At 39.4% G+C, this 23,281-nt stretch overlaps 1 protein-coding gene across 3 annotated transcripts in view; it reads right to left on the bottom strand.

Annotated features, from left to right (window-relative positions):
• LOC137355466 (adenosine kinase-like) overlaps positions 1 to 23,281 on the bottom strand; it is a 240,118-nt gene that overhangs the window by 8,219 nt on the left and 208,618 nt on the right. For all 3 annotated transcript variants that reach the window (XM_068020615.1, XM_068020616.1, XM_068020617.1), the window contains exon 9: positions 21,909 to 22,023. In XM_068020615.1, coding sequence (XP_067876716.1) covers positions 21,909 to 22,023 — 115 coding nt within the window. The remainder of the gene's footprint in view (positions 1 to 21,908; positions 22,024 to 23,281) is intronic.

Here is a 23,281-nt window from a genome sequence, read left to right as displayed (position 1 = left end):
ATCTGAACCTTTTTTTAGACTTATTACGCACTTCATTAACCTAAGCAAAATTAAAGATTATTAATCAGCTAAAAACACCTATTAGTTCTCCACTAAAAGCCCACTGACTCCCACAGCTACCTTGATTACACTGCCTCCCAACCCACTTCTGAAAGGACTCTCTTCCATTCTCCCAGTTTCATCTGTTCTAATGTTGCCACCTTCCATACCAGTGTTTCCCATATGTTTTTTTGCCTCAACCAAGGATTCCCTTCCACCTTGATTGACAGGACCCTTGAACGTGTCTGTTCCATTTCACACACTTCCATTCTCACCACTTTCCCTCCCACCCAAAAACACGATAGGGTTCCTTATCCTCACCTTCAAACCCACCAGCCTCCACTTCACCATTTCTGCCACCACCAGAATGATTCCACCACCAAAAATGAAATACTTTTGAAGTATAGCATAAGTTGTAATGCAGGGAAACACAAGAATCAATTTTATACACAGTAACGTTTCAAAAGTAGAAATGAGACAAATGACAAGATACCCATTTCTGAAAGTGTTGGCTGAGAGTTGGGATAAATGGGTCATTTTCAGGATGGCAAACTGTAACTAGTGGAGTGCCATAGGGATCAATGCTATATTAATGACTTGGATGAAACGACCAACTGGATGGTAGCCAAATTTGCTGACGATACGAAGGTAGGTAGGAAAGTAAGTTGTGAGGAAGATACGAAGAGTCTGCAAAGGGATATGGATAGGTTAACTGAGTGGGCAAAACTTGGCAGATGGCATATAATGTGGGAAAATGTGAGGTTGTCCACTTTTGCAGGAAGAACAGAAAAGCAGATTATTTACATGGAGAGACACTGCAGAATGCTGCAGCACAGAGGGACCTGGGTGTCCTTGTACAGGAATCCCAAAAAGTCAGCATGCAGGTACAGTAAGTAATTAGGAAGGAAAATTGAACGTTGGCTTTTATTGCAAGGGGAATGGAGTATAAAAGTAGGGAAGCCTTGCTAAAACTGTACAAGGCACTGGTGAGACCGCACCTAAAGTACTGTGTACCGTTTTGGTCACCTTATTTGAGGAACATACTTTCATTAGAAACAGTTCAGAGATGCTTCCCTAGACTGATTCCTGGGATGAGGGGTTTGTTTTATGAAGAAAGGTTGAGCAGGTTGGGCCTATACTGATTGGAGTTTAGAAGATTGAGAGGTGATCTTATTGAAACATATCAGATTCTGAGAGAGCTTGACAGGGTAGATACTGAGAGGACGTTTTCCCTTGTGGGGGAATCTACAACTAGGGGGCACATTTTCAAATTAAGGAGTCTCCCATTTAATGCAGAGATGAGGAGGAACTTCTTCTCTCAGAGGGCTGTTAGTGTTTGGAATTCTCTTCCCCAGTGAGCACTGGAGGCTAGGTCATTGAATATATTCAAAGCTGAGTTAGACAGATTTTTGATTGACAAGTGAGTCAAGGGTTATGGGTGGCAGGCAGTAGAGTTAAAGCCACAATCAGATCAGCCATGATCTTAGTGAATGGTGGAGCAGGCTCAAGGGACCGAATGGCCTACTCCTGCTCCACTGATCCCTGCAGCACTCCATTAGTTACAATTTGCGAACCTGGAAATGGCCCATTTATCCCGACACTCTGTTTCCTGTTAGTCAGCCAATCCTCTATCCATGTTAATACATTACCCCCAACACCATAAGCTCTTATCTTGTGTAGTAACCTTTTATGTGGCACCTTATCGAATGCCTTTTGGAAATCCAAATACACTACATCTACTGATTCCCCTTTATCTCCCCTGCTTATTAACATCCTCAAAGAACTCTAATAAATTTGTCAAACATGATTTCCCTTACACAAAACCCACCTTTTAAGATAAAATTTATTATGTAACTTGTCTTTGAAACCTACAAGTATTTAGTGCAGCTGTATTTCACAGAAAACTGCATCTGAAGAATAAATGGTCCCCTCTTCCCTCCCAATATCATAATCATAATACATAAAATTCATTTATTTAAAGTAGTAACTGTTTATGCTAACCTGCTCGTCATTAGGTGGAATACCTATTGGACGTCTATAAACAATTTACAACTACAAGGCCTGAATGGGAAGCCAGAGTTAATCTGCTGTTCTCTGTGCAATAGGCAAATCTTGTTTGCCTATAAGTTTCTGACATCAGTGAGATTTTCGATCACAGGAAAGAGCTGACAAGACAGCTCTTTTCAATCATTCAAAATTTTAAAATGACACAGCAGGCCACCTAAGTTTTAAAATTTAAGTTGGCTATAGTTGACAGCAGCATGAATGGTGCAAGATAACTGATTTCAAGTGTACTTGCTACTGGAACCAGATTAGAAACTGGCAGCACTCTGCTACACATTTGATGTTGATACGATGACAAAGATTATGCTGTACTGATGCCAAATGGGCAGTATAACAGAGGCAATTTTTTTTTTTTAAACATGTTTCTCCTTTAAGTTACGAAGATGTATGTACAGTAACACAAGCCTTACATCAAGTATTACACCACTGCACTGGTCACAAAGAAGCATAATTACTCCCTTTGCCTACGTCATGTTTTTGAAAACTGTCTATAATTTGAAATACAACATAATTTGGAACAAAAACACACTACAGGCAAAGAACAATGCAATTTTGAGTAGAATTGGAATGTAAATCATTTCCTCTCAGTGAAGATTCAGTATGGTTTCAATCATATGTAATTTTTGGTCTCATCAACATTATTCAGCACTGTTAACCAGTAAAATATTTGGCATGTTTCAATTTTGGACTTTTAAAGCGATTTCTCACAGAACATTTCAGCAGTGGTTCCTGAAAATGTATCTTCTCCCTACAGTCCAGAAATTGTACATTTTCTACCATGGGAAAAATATGCATGGCTATGGGGAAAAGAGCAGGGACAGGCATGATGGGCTGAGTGGCTTCCTTCTGTTGTATCAATCTATGATTTCAACTTTTCCCCAACAATCTTGAGGGATGAACAATTACACTACTTGCAATCATCTACTTATTAGACTTTACAGATTTACCAAACTTCCTTTGAAAAATCAGAGTGACAAACTAGATTTACAGACTATAGCAACGACCACTGATAGATTCCTACCCAGTTTTAATGGTATGCATCCTCCAGACTTTGAGTACATCCAAATTGATACTAGGGAAACCTGTACTGAGCTCACCCATGGAAATGGTGGCATGATTGCAGGCAAGAAGTGCCGCATGAAGTTTCCTAAGCTCACAAACCCTCATAGGATGAGACGACTTAGCTCAGAGAAATCTACTGATTCATGCTGAGATATTTTGCAAACTGTACATGTACAGACTACAGAGGTGTGGTTGGTAAATCCATTCAATTCTTCTTGGAAAAACAAAGCCACAGTTTTTAAGACAGGTTTAGGCCTTGAAGTAAAAAAAATGATTTAAAAGGCAAAAAGAGAATCCAATTGATAAATTTGATATTAGTGAATTTTTAAAATGTTTTTACTTTATTTAAAACCTTATTTTAGGCATCACATATTACAGTTATTCAGGAAAAAAAGGTAGACAAAATCTTTTACAAAAAGCTGTTTCAGTGATTCCATTGGTTCGCCTGTTCATCTATTAATGGTAGGTTCCCTTGACTGGTTAATCAGGATTCCCTAGTAATTTTCTAATGTCAGTTTCCTAGTTGCTTTCCCCATTTTTGATTTGCACATTCTCCACCTCTTCTGTTGTTTTATTTTGAGCTAATCAAAGTGTGAAGTGGAAAATGTTACCAGAAGTGCATAACACACACATCTGTAATATGTCAAGCAACTTTTGGAAGAGCATCTTAAGACGGAGAATAGAAGTCCTGGTAGATTTTTGTAAATGTAGCCCTAGTTTTTGGCACAACAAACTCAGTTTTGTAAAACTTTTTGAATCAATATTGCATTGTAACATGATATAGCACAGGAGGCGGCCATTTGGCCCATCGCACCTGTCTCAGCTCTTTGAAAGAGCTATTCAAATTGCCACATTCCCCTGCCCTTTCTGCATAGCCCTGCAAATGTTTTTCCCTTCAAGTATTTATCCAATTTCCCATTGAAAGTTATTATTGAATCTGCTTTATACCATCCTTGCAGGCAGTGCATCGCCTTCAGGCAGGGAGTTACAAGTGAATCATCACCAAATTACCAAAATTGCTCTTGTTTTGCAATCTCTTGCTTTGGTGTTCAAATCCCACTCTTCCTACATTTTAACAATGACAACAGCGAAACATATGATGAGACAACAAAGCACATTCTGGAAGATGGTCAAATACTTCGCACATATTTGCCATACTCATTCTATTGTATTGACTTATAAGTTGTTTCAGTTCAAAGTTCATTAATAAACCCATGTTTGGCTTGATCAAAATATACTGTCTGATCTTTACGTACATATAAGAAGAAATTCAACCCTTGCAAAGAGAAATTAATTTTAAAAAGATACCAAACTTTTATTCTGTTCCCAATGTTCCAAGGTATATTGTCAACTTTATTTAATAAATTTCAAAAGAATTATAAATTCAGTCAGTTTAAAATCACAATGGGAATACAGGGTTTTTATAGTAAATTCAAAGGAAGAAAACAAGTGATCACGAAGTCTGCACATTGTTGGCAATTCTGAATTCAAATCCTTTTTGATCAAATTTTGTTAATTTAATTTTAGTACTTCTTCATAATCCTTAGCATGATGTTTCAAGTTACAACCATTTCAAATATTGTTAGCCAGCTTTGCTTAAAAATGAAAATAATCTGCCTAGGAGCAAGCAGAAGAACAGCCAATTTTAGTCAGAACTTCGGTGAAGATAATTTGAGTACATTAACAGGGAGTACATTAACAGCCCCCAACCACTATTGCCAGTGCTGCAGCTGTGTATTTGGTTGAAAGAGGTAGGAGGATACATGGGGCAAGTTCAATTAAGGCATTTTTTGGCCTTATTCAAGCTAAATCCACTTACTCAAGTACCATCAGAACTTGAAATCACCAAAGATGTGAACCTTGTTTCATTATTATAACTACAGTGCATGGAGACAGAAATAGAATATGGAATATACCACGACAGGTGGCACAAAACATTGTTTATTTAGCAAACATAATTTTGTCACTAAATATTCTTTTATTAATTCCTGTACATGTTGAATTTTAAGTTACTGAGATGATATCAGCCTTTAAGTTACGATTTGCAATTTATATCAAATTTTTGCAAGAACTGTATATCACTTTATGTATACACATTCTGCTTGAATGCGGGACCCCAAATCATTGTGGCTAATACAGAATATGAAAATTTCAGTCAATGTGCCATATTTCATATCCAGCATCTTGTACCATATTTATATTACAACAATGACTCCAGCAGTATGAATCTGCACCTCATGAGATCTCTTCTCATCATCTTCTACAAATGTAACAGCTCTTTTTTTCTAGCTTCATGTCAGTCCATCCAGACCAGCAGCATTGCTTTTGGATCCCTAGCCTTTACAGATTTTCCCAACAGGATGTGTAGCTAGAAATGTAAAAGTCATGACTGTGACTTTTCAGCAACTATTCACATACAGTGTTTCCTCCTTAGTCTGAATGGGTCTGATAATATGACACAATGGGCTGAATTTTACCAGCCCCTCGACGTCAGGGGTCATGGTGGGGGGTCCTGTAAAATTCTACCGTAAGAGGCTTGCCTCAACCCCTGATGTCGAGAAAACCCCGCCGCATATTACCGGGGGCGGGGGGACCTCAGTGCAGCCCCACCACCGCTTGGCGGTGGGACCCCAAATACCATATGTAAAGCGCTACTTACCCCTCCTGATTATGCATCCTGCCACCTCTCACTCCACACTTCCACATTTTACGTTGTACGGACTGCCGTCACGTGCGATCCCATTCACGAACATAAAAGCCAATGGGACATCAGAAGCAGGAGTACTCGACAGTGAAGATAAGTCCTGATCTACAGGGTCTGACCTCTGCATACTTGAAGGGGGGGGGGGGGGGAATTACAGGGGTCTGAACTCTGCAAGTTGAAGGGAGGAGGGAGAGGGGTTTACAGGTGTCTGAACTCTGCATACGAAGGGACGGGGGAATTACAGGGGTCTTAGATAAGGAGACCAAAACAATACACAGTATTCCAAGTGCAGTCTGATCAAGGCCCTACATAATTGCAGTAAGACTTCTGTATTCTTATACTACAATCACTTTGTAATAAAGGATAACATACCAATTGTCTGTAATACAAAGGCAAAATACTATGAATGCTGGAAATCTGAAATAAAAACAAAATGCTGGAAATAGCAGGTCAGACATCATTCCATTCTGATGAAAGGTCATTAAACTGAAACGTTAACTCTGTTTCTCTCTCCATAGATGCTACCTGACCTGAGTATTCCCAGCAATTTCTGTTTTTATACCATTTGCCTTCCTAATTGCTTGTTGTATCTGCAAATTAACATCGTGATTTGTGTATAAGGACACTCAAATCCCTCTGTATGCCAACATTTACTAATCTCTCAACTTTAAAAAAAAATATTCTGCTTTTCTATTTTTCCTACTCAAGTGGATAACTTGCACCTGCCACATTCTTGCCCACTCACTTGTATATATCCCTCCGCTGTGTAACTGTTCTAACTTCTGGCTGCAAGGTATTTCTTGCATATGTTTGAAGACCAATGCAGGAGTAGTGAGGAAATCTGTGCTGTCACAGACCTGAAAGTTAACTCTACTTCTCTCTCCACAGATGCTGCCTGACCCGCCAAGTTTCTCCAGTACTTTCTGCTTTGCTGCCAGATTGACAGCAGCCTCACTCTTCAACAGTGAGGTAAGTATTTCTTTGGTGACTGTCAGGAAGCAGGTGCTGGGATGCTTTAAATATGGCCCCAGTACCTGCTACACAGCTGTCAAAAGGTCCCTCACTGCGCTGGATGTCCCGCCTCTCCCCGTGTAATATGGGGGGGGGGGGTGATGGCACGTCGCAGTGATGCTAATGAGCTCCCGCACGAAGTATCGCGGGGGCTCGGCAGCGGCACTTCCTCACGCGAAGGCCGCCGACTTCAAAGTGCGCCTCTGCAATTTGCAGTGCACCAGTAAAATCTAGCCCATTGATTCTAGAACAGTGCACTTGTAACATTTTTCCTCCACGATATAAATGATGCAATCATTTGATATCATAAATGATATCTATTGCAATACACCACAGATTCTCTTTTAAACAGATCACCATAGAATCGAGGGATTAAATTGCTGCCCCTTGTTTCATTTATATCTAATTTAAATGATTAATCCCACAAATACAGTTTGTGTAATTATTCAAGAAAGGAGGGAGAGAGCAAACAGTGAATTACAGGCCAGTTAACCTGACACCAGTAGGAGGGAAAATGCTAGAATCTATTGGGTGCATGGTAACAGGACACTTAGAAAATCATAATATGACTGGACAGTGTCAGCACGATTTTATGAAAGAGAAATCATGTTTGATAAATCCATTAAGATCTTTTTGAGGGTGTAACTGGCAGGGTAGCTAAGGGGGAACCATTGGTATAGCAGATGTGGATTTTCAAAAGGCATTCCATAAGGTGCCAAACAAGAGGCTGTGACACAAGATTAGGACTCTTGGGATTAGGGGAAATATGTTAGCTTGGATTGAAGATCAGTTAACAGACAGAAGAGTGTAGAAATAAACGGGTGACAATTGGCAGATTGTAACTAGTAGTGTGCCGTAAGGATCAGTGCTTGACCACAGCTATTTTCAATCTATATCAATGACTTAGATCATAAGATCAAGTTTACTGACAATACAAAGCTAGGTGGGAAAGTAAACTGTGAGGAGGTTGCAAAGGGATATATACAAGTGAGTAGGCAAGAATGTGGCAGGTGCAAGTTATCCACTTGAGTAGGAAAAATAGAAAAGCAGAATGTTTTTAAAAGTTGAGAGATTAGTAAGTGTTAGCGTACAGAGGGATGAGTGTCCTTGTACACAAATCACTATGTTAATTTGCAGATACAACAAGCAATTAGGAAGGCAAAAGGTATAAAAACAGAAAATGCTGGAAATACTCAGGTCAGGTAGCATCTATGTAGAGAGAAACAGAGTTAACTTTTCAGTTTAATGACCTTTCATCAGAACTAAATGATGTCTGACCTGCTATTTCCAGCATTTTGTTTTATTTCAGATTTCCAGCATCCATAGTATTTTGCCTTTGTATTAGACAAATGATATGTTATCCTTTATTACAAAGTGATTGTAGTATAATACAGAAGTCTTACTGCAATTTTATAGGGCCTTGATAAGACTGCACTTGGAATACTGTGTATTGTTTTGGTCTCCTTATCTAAGAAAGGGTGTACATGCCTTAGAGGATATGCAACAAAGGTTCACTAGATAGATTCCTGGGTTGAGAGGGTTGTCCTCTGGGGAGGGATTAAGTAGACTAGGACTATATTTCCTACAGTTTCGAAGAGTGAGAGGTGATCTCGTTGAAACATATAAAATTTTTTAAGGAGCTTGACAGGGCAGATGGTTCCATTGTTACGACCAAGGTGGGAGCAATGCACTGTCAATTCAGTCTCATCACTCCACCGTTCACTGCATATTATTAACGTTTTTCCACCCAACTGGGAAACAGCCAAATTAAACACTCTAGAAACCCCCAGAATAAAACAGACCAAACCAGGTATCTTTACTGAACCACAAATTAACTATTTATCAAAACTAAATCTTAAACACTATTAAAATAACCCTTTGTCGAAAGGCCTTATAACTTATTTTAACCAAACTCCCCCCCATTCACACACATACACTCAAAAATCAACGGTTAACCGATTTTGAAAAAATGTTTTAAAAATTAGCTATTTAATAAAATAAATAAATAATTGGGTTATAAGTCTTTGCGGGTTACGTTCCTGATGGGTGAGGTATCCTAGTGTAAAAAAGAAATCAGATGCCACTCGAAGTCTCCACGCAGATTTGATGAAACAGTCTTTGCTTGATCGGTATTCAAAGTACTTCGGCTGCAGCAGGCATCAAACAGTTCTTTCAACACGGGGTATAATGACAGTTCTATGTTTGGATTTTAAAATTGGTAGATTTCAGTAGAAGTTTTACTGCGAATTCCAGAAAACACAATCAGTCAAGAGAGATTCAATCTTGAAGCAAAGACTCTTTAGATTGGAAGTAAAAAATAAGGAATGTTGCTACCTCCAGCAATATGAATGTTCTTTTCAAAAGGGATATTTTTCTCAGGCAATTAACACAGCCTGTGGCTCATTACAGAATTTCTGCTGAGAGAATTCTCTTCTTTCAAGGCAAGCACGCTTTCCTTGTCTCTCTCAAAACTGGTTCAAGAGTCAAAATTGAAATATTGCACCAAGTGACCTCTTTCTCTTGCTGCTGCCTAGGTAACAGGTGCAGCTGTGGCACACTGTGCCTCTTAGTCTTTAAAGACACATTGTTTTTAAACAGAGTCTTAAAGGCATACTGCGTTTTATTTTATTCATTCATGGGATGTGGGCATCGCTGGCCAGGCCAGCATTTATTGCCCATCCCTAATTCCCCTTGAGGTGGTGGTGATGGTGAGCTGCCTTCTTGAACCGCTGCAGTCAATGTGAGATAGGTACACCCACAGTGCTGTTAGGGAGTTCCAGGATTGTGACCCAGCGTCAGTGAAGGAACGGCGATATAGTTCCAAGTCAGGATGGTGTGTGACTTGGAGGGGCATGGGTTTGGAAGGTGCTGTCTAAGGAGCCTTGGTGCATCTTGTAGATGGTACACACTGCTGCCACTGTGTGTCGGTGGTGGAGGGAGTGAATGTTTGTGGATGGTGTGCCAATCAAGCGGGCTGCTTTGTCCTGGATGGTGTCGAGCTTCTTGAGTGTTGTTGGAGCTGCACCCATCCAGGCAAGTTGAGAGTATTTCATCACACTCCTGACTTGTGCCTTGTAGATGGTGGATAGGCTTTGGGGAGATAGGAGGTGAGTTACTTGTCGCAGGATTCCTAGCCTCTTACCTGCTCTTGTAGCCAATGCTCCAGTTCAGTTTCTGGTCAATGGCAACCCCTAGGATGTTGATAGTGGGGGATTCAGCGATCGTAATGCCAATGAATGTCAAGGGGAGATGGTTAGATTCTCTCTTGTTGGAGATGGTCATTGGATCAGAGGAGAAACAGAACAGTTCTGTGACACCATGGCTGGAGAGTCTAGAATGATGGATCATAGTCTCAGGATAAGGGTTGACCATTTAGGACTAAGATGAGAAATCTTTCACTCAGAGGTTTGTGAATCGTTGGAATTCTCAACCTCAGAGGGCTGTGGATGGTCAGTCGTTGAGTATATTCAAGATGGAGATCGATAGATTTTTGGACACTAAGGGAATCAAGGGAAATAGGGATAGGGCATGAAAGTGCATTTGAGGTAGAAGACTAGCCATGATTTTACTAAATGGCAGAGCAGGCTCAAAGTGCTGTATGGTCTACTCCTGCTCCTGTTATGTTTTGAGTTAACTAGATTTTGGGTGTCCTGGTACATAAATCATGAAAAGTTAGTGCACAGGTTCAAAACGTAATTTGATATGCTACTCAATCAGTGGCCTTTATTTCAAGGGGGTTGCAATTCAAAACAGAGGAAATGATGCTTCAGTTGCATGGTGCCTCATCAGACCCTATCTAGAGTATTGCATTCAGTTACCTCAGGGAAGATGCATTGGCCTTGAAAGGCCTACAGTGCCAGGGCTGATACCAGGGCTTGAAGAATAAGCAGAAATGAAACAAAAGCAAAATACTGCAGATGCTGGAAATCTGAAATAAAAACAAGAAATGCTGGAAATACTCAGCAGGTCTGACAGCAGAAATTAAATGCTTCCTCTTCTCTTTAGCAGAAACCTTATAAATATGTATCAAATATATAAAATATACATCTTCCCTGAGGTAACTAAACATAGTACTCCAGATGGAGTTTGACCAGGTTCTTTGCAACTGAAGCATCATTTCCTCTGCTTTGAATTGCAACCCTCTTGAAATGAAGGCCACCATCTGAATAGCCTTTCTGATTACTTTTTGTACCTGAGCACTAACCATTCATGGTTTATATACACCCAAATCTTAGTTAACTCAAAACATAATCTGTATCATTTCAGCTTCAGATATCAACTTGACTTTCACCTTCATTACGCTGTAGGTACCTGGATCCAAACAGTTCATTTTTTAAATGAACAGCAGTATTACAAAGGATTACTTACAGAGTGTTTCAGGGGACCAGGGTAGGAACTTCACCTCACTACAGAGCACAGGCAAGCATGAGATTTCATACATGGGGCACAAGCATGCAGGGGATTTCATATCTGGCTCTAACAGCACAAAAGGACAAACTAGCTAGGTTTCTAGTTAACAGCAGTTAAGCCAACTGCATATGAATACACACCTGGCTGATTCCCCATGTACAAGTACACTGTGTTTTTCTCACATTTAAATTTAACTTCAACAATGCTTTAAGTTGCAAGTCTTGGCAAGTGCAAGTTGTAACTAGCAGCAGAAACAGAAATATGGCAATTAGGAGGACTGTTTCAAATTTTGCAAGTGTCACAACAGAGGTACAAGGCAGCCACAGCTGGCAGTCAGGCTATATGAGTACTACTACAGTAGTGAATCAAAGCAACAATTTTGGTTTTCCCCAGCAGCACAAAAATGCTTTGTGCAATTCTCTCTCTTATTACTTCAAAATAGGGAATATGCATAAAAATGTTCACATAAGCAGTAAACCTGAGCAAACTTCCAAAATTGGCCACAGTTCAAAGTAACAAACATAAAAAGTTTTGTAGGAAAAGTATTCACATATTTCCATCTGTTGCTGTATATGGGGTTGGACCATACAGGATTTCTCACTGGACAACTTCCTCACCTCTGTTGGTCAGCCTGGGGATGTGATTCCACAGAGAGGGAGGGAAAAACAAAATCAGAGGGTAGGTCGAACTGCACCATTCTCACACATTTAATAACTAGTTCAAGCACAGGACAGGTGCACACCTGAGAATACATTGTCTGCCCTAGAGCATGGCTACCCGACCTGAACCCAACATGTGTCGGGTTTGGGTCGGGTCGCCCTTTGGGTCGGGTCGGACACGGTGACAGCCAGGACATCAAGGCGGGAAACACTCCGCACTAGCCTGCAGTGAGCAATTCCACTGAAGGTAGAGCACAACCTGTTTAATATAATCAACTTGATTCCAGTGGTCGGGTCGGGTGCAGGAAAAAATGAAAGGACTCGGGCAGGGTCGGGTTTCATTTGCAGACACGAGCAGGCCTTTAGTCTGCCCATCTTGCCCATCACAGTATAGAAAAGAAAGAAAAGTAACTTGTCCATATTAAGATAAAATAAAAAACACAGTAAATACAAATGGACTTGCAATCTATGGCTTTCATGTTTAATGATGCATAATGCCCTGGGTGGCTCTCATAACATCGCATGGTGTTCTGCAGGCTGCTTTCAGTGACATGATTAACAATAAAAATATGGAAACAGCTGTGCCAAGTGGTGTGGCACTGCTTTCAGATATACCAACTACTGGAAAGAAAGCATTTTTTAGACTATAAAAATATACTCTGTGCTCTGGATCTATGCCATTCATAGACAAACTGGTTAAAATTCTACACAGTAACAAACTTTGGGTTGGTTCATTCTCTTTTATGGTCATTGTGCATCGTTTCCTCTCAATTATAGATTCCATTAAGAGAAAATCTTCATATACCAGCGAAAAGGAACCCGATTCTTATGCGCTGATGCTTCCTTTGATTAATACTGAAACATCTTCTCTACTCTCAAACGGTACCTATATTTAATAATGCAATCTTCACTTAAAAATAAAGCCTGCACAAATGTATTTTTCTCTATTTTCAGCTCAGAAAACATAATTCCTCATGGTATATGATCTCCTTCTGAGCTTCTGATAATATCATTCTGTAGCTATATGCTATTAGAAACAATGTCCAACATAGTTAGACCATACATACATTCATGGCTGATTAGCTGTGACAGTGATTTTTATAAATACATTTTTTCCCTATTACTGTAAAAAGATTTTTGAACTGTTTTCTAAAATATTGCTGTGCCATTTTGCATTCAAATACACTTCTGTCAATACAGGAGTTAATTTATGCAGTAATTGAGTAATTGTTTGGACTGGCTTTATAAATTAACTACTTGTAACCTAATGGCACAGACAAGGAATAAATACTTAACAGAAAATTTGAATTCATGGAGCATTTTAATCCTATTCCATAACTACTATCTTAACTATATCAAAGCAAACATTAAAAAACATATTTTAATTAATTTGCTATGGAATAGATTTATGCATTGGGTGACATATGCTGGAGTTCACTAACAATATTTCAGGCAATAACACTGTATTCAGCAGTCATGTGCTGACATTACAATGAACAATCCCCAGCTCCAAATATTCGACCAATTATCACAAACATTCAGTTTGATAAAAACACTAGCAGTTAACAGTCTCATATTTAAGCCAAAAAGTCAATTTATGACAAAACACTTTTCATAAACACATGTGCGTTATTAAAAGCAAAAATCAGAAATAACATGCCAGCTGGCAAAACAATGTGCTCTGCAAGACACTAACATAATGAGATGTTTAGGAGGTAAAGTATCATTTCGCAGTAGCATACAGACGGTGTGCTTGTTCTACCACTACTAGTCTCTCTCATATGCCAGAAGAAGTTGAATGCAGGTGCAATGTAGTTTTGTGGAATGGCAGATTTTTTTTTTATTAAACTGCTTCTGTGGAATACTTATTCTTTGGCCTCCTTACTCGAGAGACAATGGATAAGTGCCTGGAGGTGGTCGTGGAATACTATGCCATAGTTATTTATTTATTTAGAGATCCAACACTGAAACAGGCCCTTCTGCCCACCGAATCTATGCTGACCAGCAACCACCCATTTATACTAATCCTACATTAACCCGATATTCCCTACCACATCCCCACCATTCTCCTACCAACTACCTACACCAGGGGCAATTTACAATGGCCAATTTACCTATCAACTTGCAAGTCTTTGGCGGTGGGAGGAAACCGGAGCACCCGGCGGAAACCCACGCGGTCACAGGGAGAACTTGCAAACTCCGCACAGGCAGTACCCAGAACTGAACCCAGGTCGCTGGAGCTGTGAGGCTGCGGTGCTAACCACTGCGCCGCATTGTAATGTTATTTTGAACTCCAAACTAGAGGAAAAGAACCTTCAAAATACAGGCCAATTTATGCATTCAAAAGCAGAGTCAATATAAACCAGACACAGGCAGTTTTGTACTTACACCAATTTGGCTTTCAGTAGGACATAAAGAGATTAAACCACCTCCCATTGCTCTGCCTACAATACTGGCAAACTCAATATTTTATTCCCCATATTACGACCTGCAGCTAGCCTATCTCTCCTACTGCGAGAAACTGGGTTCAGAAGTTTTTTTATTCATTCATGGGATGTAGGCGTCACTGGCTATGCCAGCATTTATTGCCCATCCTTAATTGCCCTTGAGAAGGTGGTGGTGAGCTGCCTTCTTGAACCACTGCAGTCCATGTGAGGTAGGTACATCCACAGTGCTGTTAGGAAAGGATTTCCAGGAATTTTACCCAGCGACAGTGAAGGAACGGCGATATAGTTCCAAGTCAGATGGTGTGTGACTTGGACGGGAACTTGCCGGTGGTCATGTTCCCATGCATCGGTTCTCTTGTCCTTCGAGGTGGTAGAGATCGCGGGTTTGGAAGGTGCTGTCTAAGGAGCCTTGGTGCGTTGCTGCAGTGTATCTTGTAGATGGTACACACTGCTTTCACTGTGCGTGAGTGGTGGAGGGAGTGAATATTTGTAGATGGTGTGCCAATCAAGCGGGCTGTTTTGTTCTGGATGGTGTCGAGCTTCGAGTGTTGTTGGAGCTGCACCATCCAGGCAAGTGGAGAGTATTCCATCATACTCCTGACTTGTGCCTTGTAGATGGTGGATAGGCTTTGGGGAATCAGGAGGTGAGTTACTCGCCGCAGGATTCCTTGCCTCTGACATGCTCTTGTAGCCATGGTATTTATATGGCTACTCCAGTTCAGTTTCTGGTTAATGTTAGCCCTAGGATGTTGATAGTGGGGGATTCAGCGATGGTAATGCCATTGAATGTTAAGGGGAGATGGTTAGATTCTCTCTTGTTGGAGACGGTCATTGCCTGGCACTTGTGTGGCACAAATGTTACTTGAAACTTATCAGCCCAAGCCTGGATATTGTCCAGGTCTTGCTGCATTTCTACACGGACTGCTTCAGTATTTGAGGAGTCGCGGATGGTGCTGAACATTGTGCAATCATCAGCAAACATCCCCACTTCTGACCTTATGATTGAAGGAAGGTCATTGATGAAGCAGCTGAAGATGGATGGGCCTAGGACACTACCCTGAGGAACTCCTGCAGTGATGTCCTGGAGCTCAGATGATTGACCTCCAACAACCACAGCCATCTTCCTTTGCGCAAGGTATGACTCCAACAAGCAGAGGGTTTCCCCCCTGATTCCCATTGACCTCAGTTTTGCTAGGGCTCCTTGATGCCATACTCGGTCAAATGCTGCCTTGATGTCAAGGGCAGTCACTCTCACCTCTCAAAAATTTGTATATCAATATGTACAAACACAACATTTCAGGTCTGTTACCTGAAACGTTAGCTGCTTTTCTCTCCACAGATGCTGCTTGACCCAAGTATTTCCAGCATTTTCGGTTTTTGCTTCAGATTTCCAGCATCCACAGTTTTTTGCTGTTGTGTCAATATACAAAATGTCCATGTATGCAAAAATATACATACACACACTTCTGGTTTGAAGATTCCCCAATTATAACCTGTATTCAATAATCGGGGAGCTCAATCCAATCCACTTTTGCAGAATCCATGTGCTGCGCTAATACGCCTGGAAGTCTTGGTATGAATACAGCAATATCATCTATATTCCATATGATGGAGACCACATTTTTAGACTTAAAGGATACAACTACAATATAATGGGCCCTGTTAGCATTTCCCACAATTGCCTCTCATTTGACCGATTCAAGATCAGTATTTGTTAAGGTCAAATACATGAATATTTCTTAATGCTAAGGCTGGAATCAGTCTATGTCCAATATCAGTTCTCAATTCCTCCCCTTTCTTTTCCCAGTTCAGGTTCAGAAAACAGATCATACGACTTCTCAAGCATTTTGATCAAACAACTAATTTTCCCTCATTAATTTCTGTGCTGCTAAATTCCCAGCGGCATAAATAATTGTGTCCTTTTATTCTGTGTTCCAAGTTCCAACCTAAAAAAACTATTGGTAAATGCTTTTACATCTACAAGATCCATCAAAGCAAAAGTTAAGGAAAATTTATTTCCTTCTTCTGTAAAACTACTTTATAGTTATTTGGAGAAGTACCAGAATTGCAGTGGTGCTTGGAATAATGGGCTTTCTTTTTAATGTCATAGGAACAAAATCTCAACTGCTCACATATTAAGTGTGCTATCTCTAAAGATATTAATAATTTAAGCAATGTTACATATATTTAAAAATTGTCTTCAGATAATTTGTTTCAATTTAACAGTATGCAATCTCTAAGAAACTGCATACCTCCTTAATACATTTCAAACAGAATACCAGACAAAAATCATCATAGAAAATCAAAAATCATTACTGCCATTAAGTGCATAAAAAAAACTTCATATTCTCCTAAATATGGGAAGCTGGGAAACAAAAAAAAACTTAAATAATTGCAAAGGTTAATTCCTTTTGTCTATTTTGAGCAATGAGGTGACTGCACCAATTTTTGAATGATGTGATTGATCCACAGGAACAACATGGCAAAATTCTCTCATCTGACATTGGTCTGTACTAATTACTGCTCATTGATCCCTGGTGATGATGCTTTAAGTAGCAACTATGGCTCCTTACTGTGAGCACTGCACACAGTGGCCTCGGAGAAAATGTGACTGAAAATTTTCATTTTAATTGGTGCATGATAACCACTGAGCACAGGACAGATCCAGCATAGAGCTCTGTGAAATTGCATATCAAGATTTTACTAAGTCCCGTTAAGTACTCTCTGTTTACGCAGTTTCAGTCAACTTCTGATCTTGAGGCATCGACATTTATAGCTTATAAGGCTAGTAGCTGGCCCATTGTAATTTTGTCAATGCTAGGTCGCCAACTGAAGCTGTCAACTTGAATCCTATTGCGTTGTTTCTTCCTTTTCAAATATTTATCCACTACTCTTTAAAATATGCTACAGATAAAACATTCCATGTTCTAATTAATCTTGAAAAGTCTTCCAACGTCCATCTTGCTGGGCATCAATTGCACTATTAACTTTGAAAAGTATATAAAAATGTGCATGGTTTAGTAATATGGTGGCCCATAAGATGATTGATAAGTTGTGAACAAGCTTAGAATGGCATGTGTGTTTCAATGTGGATAAATGGTGCATTATGCATATAGATCAGGCAAATGAAGGAACATCCATGAATGGGTTCCCATTAAAAATCTGAGGGTAATTATTGACCATTCACTAAATGTTCAAATAGGGTTCCTGGAAGTACTGCTAGACTAATGGAGTACAAAATTAAGAGCAGGATACCTATATTTCATAAGGCTGGCTCATCTGCACCTGTGGTATTGTGACCTATTTTGGCCCCTAGATCTGGTGATGGATATGGTGTGCAGAAAAAAAGCAACTAGGATGATACCTAAACTTAGAACTCTTGATTACTGACTATTCATTTTGGAGAAATGGGGATACAAGTGATTTTTTAAAATCACGGCAAGCATTGGACCTAGATTAGTTTTAGTTTTTTTTAGTTTTAGTTTTAGAGCTACAGCACTGAAACAGGCCCTTCGGCCCACCGAGTCTGTGCCGACCATCAACCACCCATTTATACTAACCCTACACTAATCCCATATTCCTACCACATCCCCACCTGTCCCTATATTTCCCTACCACCTACCTATACTAGGGGCAATTTTTTATAATGGCCAATTTACCTATCAACCTGCAAGTCTTTTGGCTTGTGGGAGGAAACTGGAGCACCTGGAGGAAACCCACGTAGACACAGGGAGAACTTGCAAACTCCACACAGGCAGTACCCAGAACTGAACCCGGGTCGCTGGAGCTGTGAGGCTGCGGTGCTAACCACTGCGCCACTGTGTTCAAAATAAATAGTTTTAACAGGACATGAGGATAATACATGGGCAGAAAAGACTGGTTGCATTCCTGGAGATATTTCTTTTCTCAGATGGTTCTCATGATCTGCAATGACTGACTGGTGGATGTGGCCCGCACACTACAGTCCGTCAAAAAAGAACTTGACAAGTTCCTGATGATAGATGATATTGGGGGGTGGTGTTTGTGGATTAGGTACATTCAACTAGTGATATGTCATAGCAACCAATATCTCCTGCTCAATTGTCTTGTGAAATTAGAGAAAAATTTCCCTAAGGTCATTCCCTGAAAGATTAATTCCTCTAAAGTTGCATTACCAGAGGCCTTGGAGTGCGGTGGATAAGACTGCACCATCTAGTGGATAGGGTGAGCATTAACAAACCAGATGTTCTGTTCTCACCCTTGTTTCCAGATGTGCAGATGTTTTGTATAGATTGCACTACCTTTTAATTTGACCTAATAACCCATTTGGGACTGCTTATTTAGCTTACACTTGGGGGTACATTCTCCTTGCATATCCAACATTGCAATTAGTCCTGAAACAAAGCTCATCCCAAATTCCTCTTTAGTGTCTCTTCTTAAAAATTATGGGCCTTTTTCCTGATCCTTAAATGGTGCTGATTACCAGATAATCTTGGATTAAGTCATATTGTGGTCTTTGATCCAGAGATATTTCACTTATTTGTATGGATGGTAACCTGTTCACGAGCGAGAACCAGATCTAAATGAGTTACCCCTCTACCAGTATCTTTTAGATATCGGGGTTGAAATTGTGCAGCGAAACATTAATAAAAACGCACCAACAAATGATATTTTTCTGCTTTATTTTAACAAAACTGGTTAAAGTAGACGTTGCGGAAGACAGTGGAAAAAAGTTTCTTTGTTTTTCCAAATGTCTTACCGCATTTGTTACCAGAATCACACAGCAATATTCCAATTGTATTGAGTGAAAATGCAATCTCGTACAACATTCAGTAATTCTGATTCTGAAGCCTCACTTCCATTAAGGAATTTGCAGTTTATATTTCACTGATTTAAAGTCACTCATTATGACACCATTATTATTCCTGCATATCATATTTAATCTCATCTCATCTATGTTATCATCTTTATCTTGCTCAGGAGGACTATGGCAGTTTTCTATTGTTAATCCTGTCCTCCACTTGCTTGTTATCTCAAATCAAACTCCTTAATTTTGTGTCTTTCTTAGGAATATCAACTTGCCTTCGTGAATGTCCAAATTCTACTGAATATATGAAGCTGCCCATCTATTTTCTGATTTTTTTTGATCCTCTGACCTATTATACCCTTTGCATATCAAATTCATTCCCTTCTTCTAGGCCAAGCTATGCTTCTGTGATTCCTATATTGTAACTTCCTTCTCAAACATCTCATTCTAATATTTCCCCAATACCCTTAGGCTTTTGAAGGGAAAACCGGGCAACATTCCTGCTTTTGATCCAACAACTCCTACTAGAAATGCACATTTGCAACACTAGGTGAGAACGTGATTTGGCTCCGTTTGATTCCCGTGCCGTTGGACAGCTTGTCAAGGCTCACTGTTATGGCTCACACGTGAATAATCAAGGCGTGAACAAGATACCTGATGACAACTAATACCTGTGAAATGATATCCCAAGCAAGAGGTCATTGTCTTCAGGAGAATTATTATAATATCTGGCAAATGGGATCTTGGATCCAGTGACATTTAATGCAATTTAATGCAGTAACTATTTGCCACCTACATTTCAATTTAAATGTTAACATTAAAATATTAAAATCCTGTACACTCTCCTTTCTCTAAATGTCCACATTTATACATCATTATTATGCATTTTCTGTAAAAGGGGAAGGTGAAAGTCAATCCCCTAAGCACTATTGGTTTTATTAAAATAACAGGCAGAAAAAAAATAATTTTCAATGTTCCCTAAACTCCTGTACACTTTTTCTCCTACAATTTTACCTTTCCAAACCTGAAAACATTGACTCCCTTTAATGGTATGTAGGTATGGTCATACAGGCAACAGTTGCCCTCAAGGTTTGCTCAAGTAGTGACTATTCATATGTGAGCCTGACAGCGAGTGCCGTCAGGTCATGTTAACCATGGAAGACACAACACTGTACCCTCTATGTTCTCATCCAAAGTCTAAACACACACACTTCAAATACCACTGGATGGTAATAATGGACACACTTCCCTTTCTTACTTCAGCAGTACTGTGCAAATTTTAATGCCCTCACTATTTCTCCAGCACAGAATAGAACTGAGTGAGTGTTTCCAATTGTGGGGAAAAGAAAAACTAGAGGCCAATACAAGATAGCAAACGAGAAATCAAACAGGGAATTCAAAAGAAACTTCTTTACCCAGAGAGTAGTAAGAACGTGGAACTCGCTACCACAGGGAGTGGTTGAGACAGATCATGTAGTTGCATTTAAGAGAAACATACAAGGGAGACCTGAATAGAGGGATATGCTGACAGAGTTGGGTGAGGCTAGCTGTGCTATTTATCCTACCTAAGAGTTAATTCAAAACAGCCTAAGATTGAAGTTCGACCATCCTGGTTTGTCTGGCTCAGGGACAGTATATTTACCTTTGTCATCACAGTGAAAAATACTGATAATTGAATATATTTTACTATCAATTACTGTTAGTTACTAGTACAAAATGTGGTTAATCAGGAAACCTATTTCAATGTAGAAGGGAAAAAAATAACAATCATATGTACATTTGTGACTGTCAAATAGACCAAAAACACTACGATGCTGGAAAAAACATTTGGTGTCTTGACTTCCACCAAATATCCAACACTTGTGCTCTATTTGGATGAATCTTTATTACCCTAACATATCACACAACCACCATTTCAAAATTATGTTCATGTACTTCAACAATAAGGCACAAATAGCATATTATTGAGATTTAATTGCTTGGGGTTGTTAAACAAAAAAAAAGAGATCTATAGCTTCATACACATGGCTGTATAAATCCTGCAACGTAACCAGTGATCATTTATTAGCCATCCACAATGTAAGGTTCAGAGCACAATGAGCCTAATTAGTGGTTTAATAAGTGTGTTAGTGTGGTTCTGTGGTGTCACTGGATTCTAAATTAAAGACAACTCTCTTCTTCTTGTGTTCATTAAACGGTTTAAAGCCAGCAGGCAAGGAAGTCTGAACTAAAATGTAAAAAAAAAACTAATAAATTGGCATCTCTTTTGAGATTTGCCCTATGGGCCAAACATTTTTATGTCCTTAATCATTATTAAATGACTCAACATGACACTTCGAGCCAAGAGAATGATTGCACCCCTATGCATGTATGAATTACAGACAAAATGAAGGATCACGCAGTATTAGAAAGGTGCCTTTGGGAAAAGAAAATCTCTAATTCCATTTTATTATTGACATCCATTTTGCTGTTGTGAATTAAAAAAAGATTGAAGCAATAGAATTCCAGTTCTATTCAAAAACAAAGCTTCTCCTGAGGCACTGCAATTCTTTAAACATTAATCATTTCTGTTTTTGTTACTTTGTGTTTGATACTGCCATGTTCCTGCTTCTCTCCACTTCACATTTAATATTCTTGTAACAGGAGGTTAACCCAAAAGTAAAACTTCTTGCTCAGGAACAAATGAAAGTAGAAGAAGAATTACTATTTACCACCATCAAGCTTACCTGTGGCCACAATGGTGTCCTCTTTGCCTTGCGTAAAAACTACAATACGTTGTCGCTTTTCATTCACTTTTGGCAAACCCTGAACTTTCTTGGCAATTTCTTTAATATCTTCTGTCTGATGGCAACAAAGCAAATAGAGTCATGTAGTCATTTTATTTAAGCACATTTAGACTAATTTAGGAACTTAATCCAGTCACTGTACATTATAATGGCTAGTATAAATACTGTAAGTATGGGTCATATTGATGGTGTACATTATTGTGGTATCTAATAGACTAAGAATACATACTGTTTGCATACAATACAAGATTACATGAATTAATAACTCACAATTCACTAGCTTTTTTAAAAAAGTCAATTGTCTTGCTTGGAGAATTTAGTGAATACTATTTTATCGCCAAGTGACAGGTTGCCCAATTAACCACCAACCATGAATCATTTGTTATATATTTAAAATATTTCTCTGCTCTCCTCTTCCATGTTAAAGCATCCTTTTCCAGAAGATATGTCTAAAATGAGAACCACTGGCCCTAAAGCACCAAAATCTTGTTGGCTGCAGCCCATATCCTGTGTCAAACAAACTAGCAGACATGCTTTTTAGGGCAGGATCATTCACTCCGACTTTTTTTCTCCTACCAGAAGGAAGTGCTCTCATTTCACAAAGTCTCCTCAATGTGAATGTCAAATTCAAATAGTAATTGAAGGAAGATTCAAACTTTGGCCCTAATGACTGATACACAGGGAGAATTCTAAATATTTACTGTTGTTGAAATTGTTAAAACTGAAGTTGCAAAGATTTGCTATTGAGGAATGCAACTTGTTAAAAATATCTGCACTTTTACATCACCATAATCACTCCAGCAGTAATAAATGTGATGCATGAATCAATAACACTACCAAACAATAATTTCCTTGACTGTGACCTTGAATTAGAGTTATGTGCTTATATATAATTTTATGAGCTAATTTTCAGCAGACAAGCATCATAGTTATCTGGGTACTGCCTGTGTGGAGTTTGCAAGTACTCCCTGTGACCGCGTGGGTTTTCGCCGGGTGCTCCGGTTTCCTCCCACCTCCAAAGACTTGCAGGTGATAGGTAAATTGGCCGTTGTAAATTGCCCCTAGTGTAGGTAGGTGGTAGGGAATATGGGATTCCTGTAGGGTTAGTATAAATGGGTGGTTCTTGGTCGGCACAGACTCGGTGGGCTGAAGGGCCTGTTTCAGTGCTGTATCTCTAAATAAAATAAATAAATAACATTACAAGAGAACTGTCCCCTAGTCTTTTATCCCCTAGTCTTTTACCCCCCTGAAGTTGATCACTCCAGCCAACTAGTGTTTGACACTATAATAATAGCAAAACTTGTACTTTTGCG

The sequence above is a fragment of the Heterodontus francisci genome, chromosome 42 (assembly GCF_036365525.1).
Source record: "Heterodontus francisci isolate sHetFra1 chromosome 42, sHetFra1.hap1, whole genome shotgun sequence".
Lineage (NCBI taxonomy): Eukaryota > Metazoa > Chordata > Chondrichthyes > Heterodontiformes > Heterodontidae > Heterodontus > Heterodontus francisci.
This window is presented reverse-complemented; position numbering and strand designations above follow the sequence as displayed.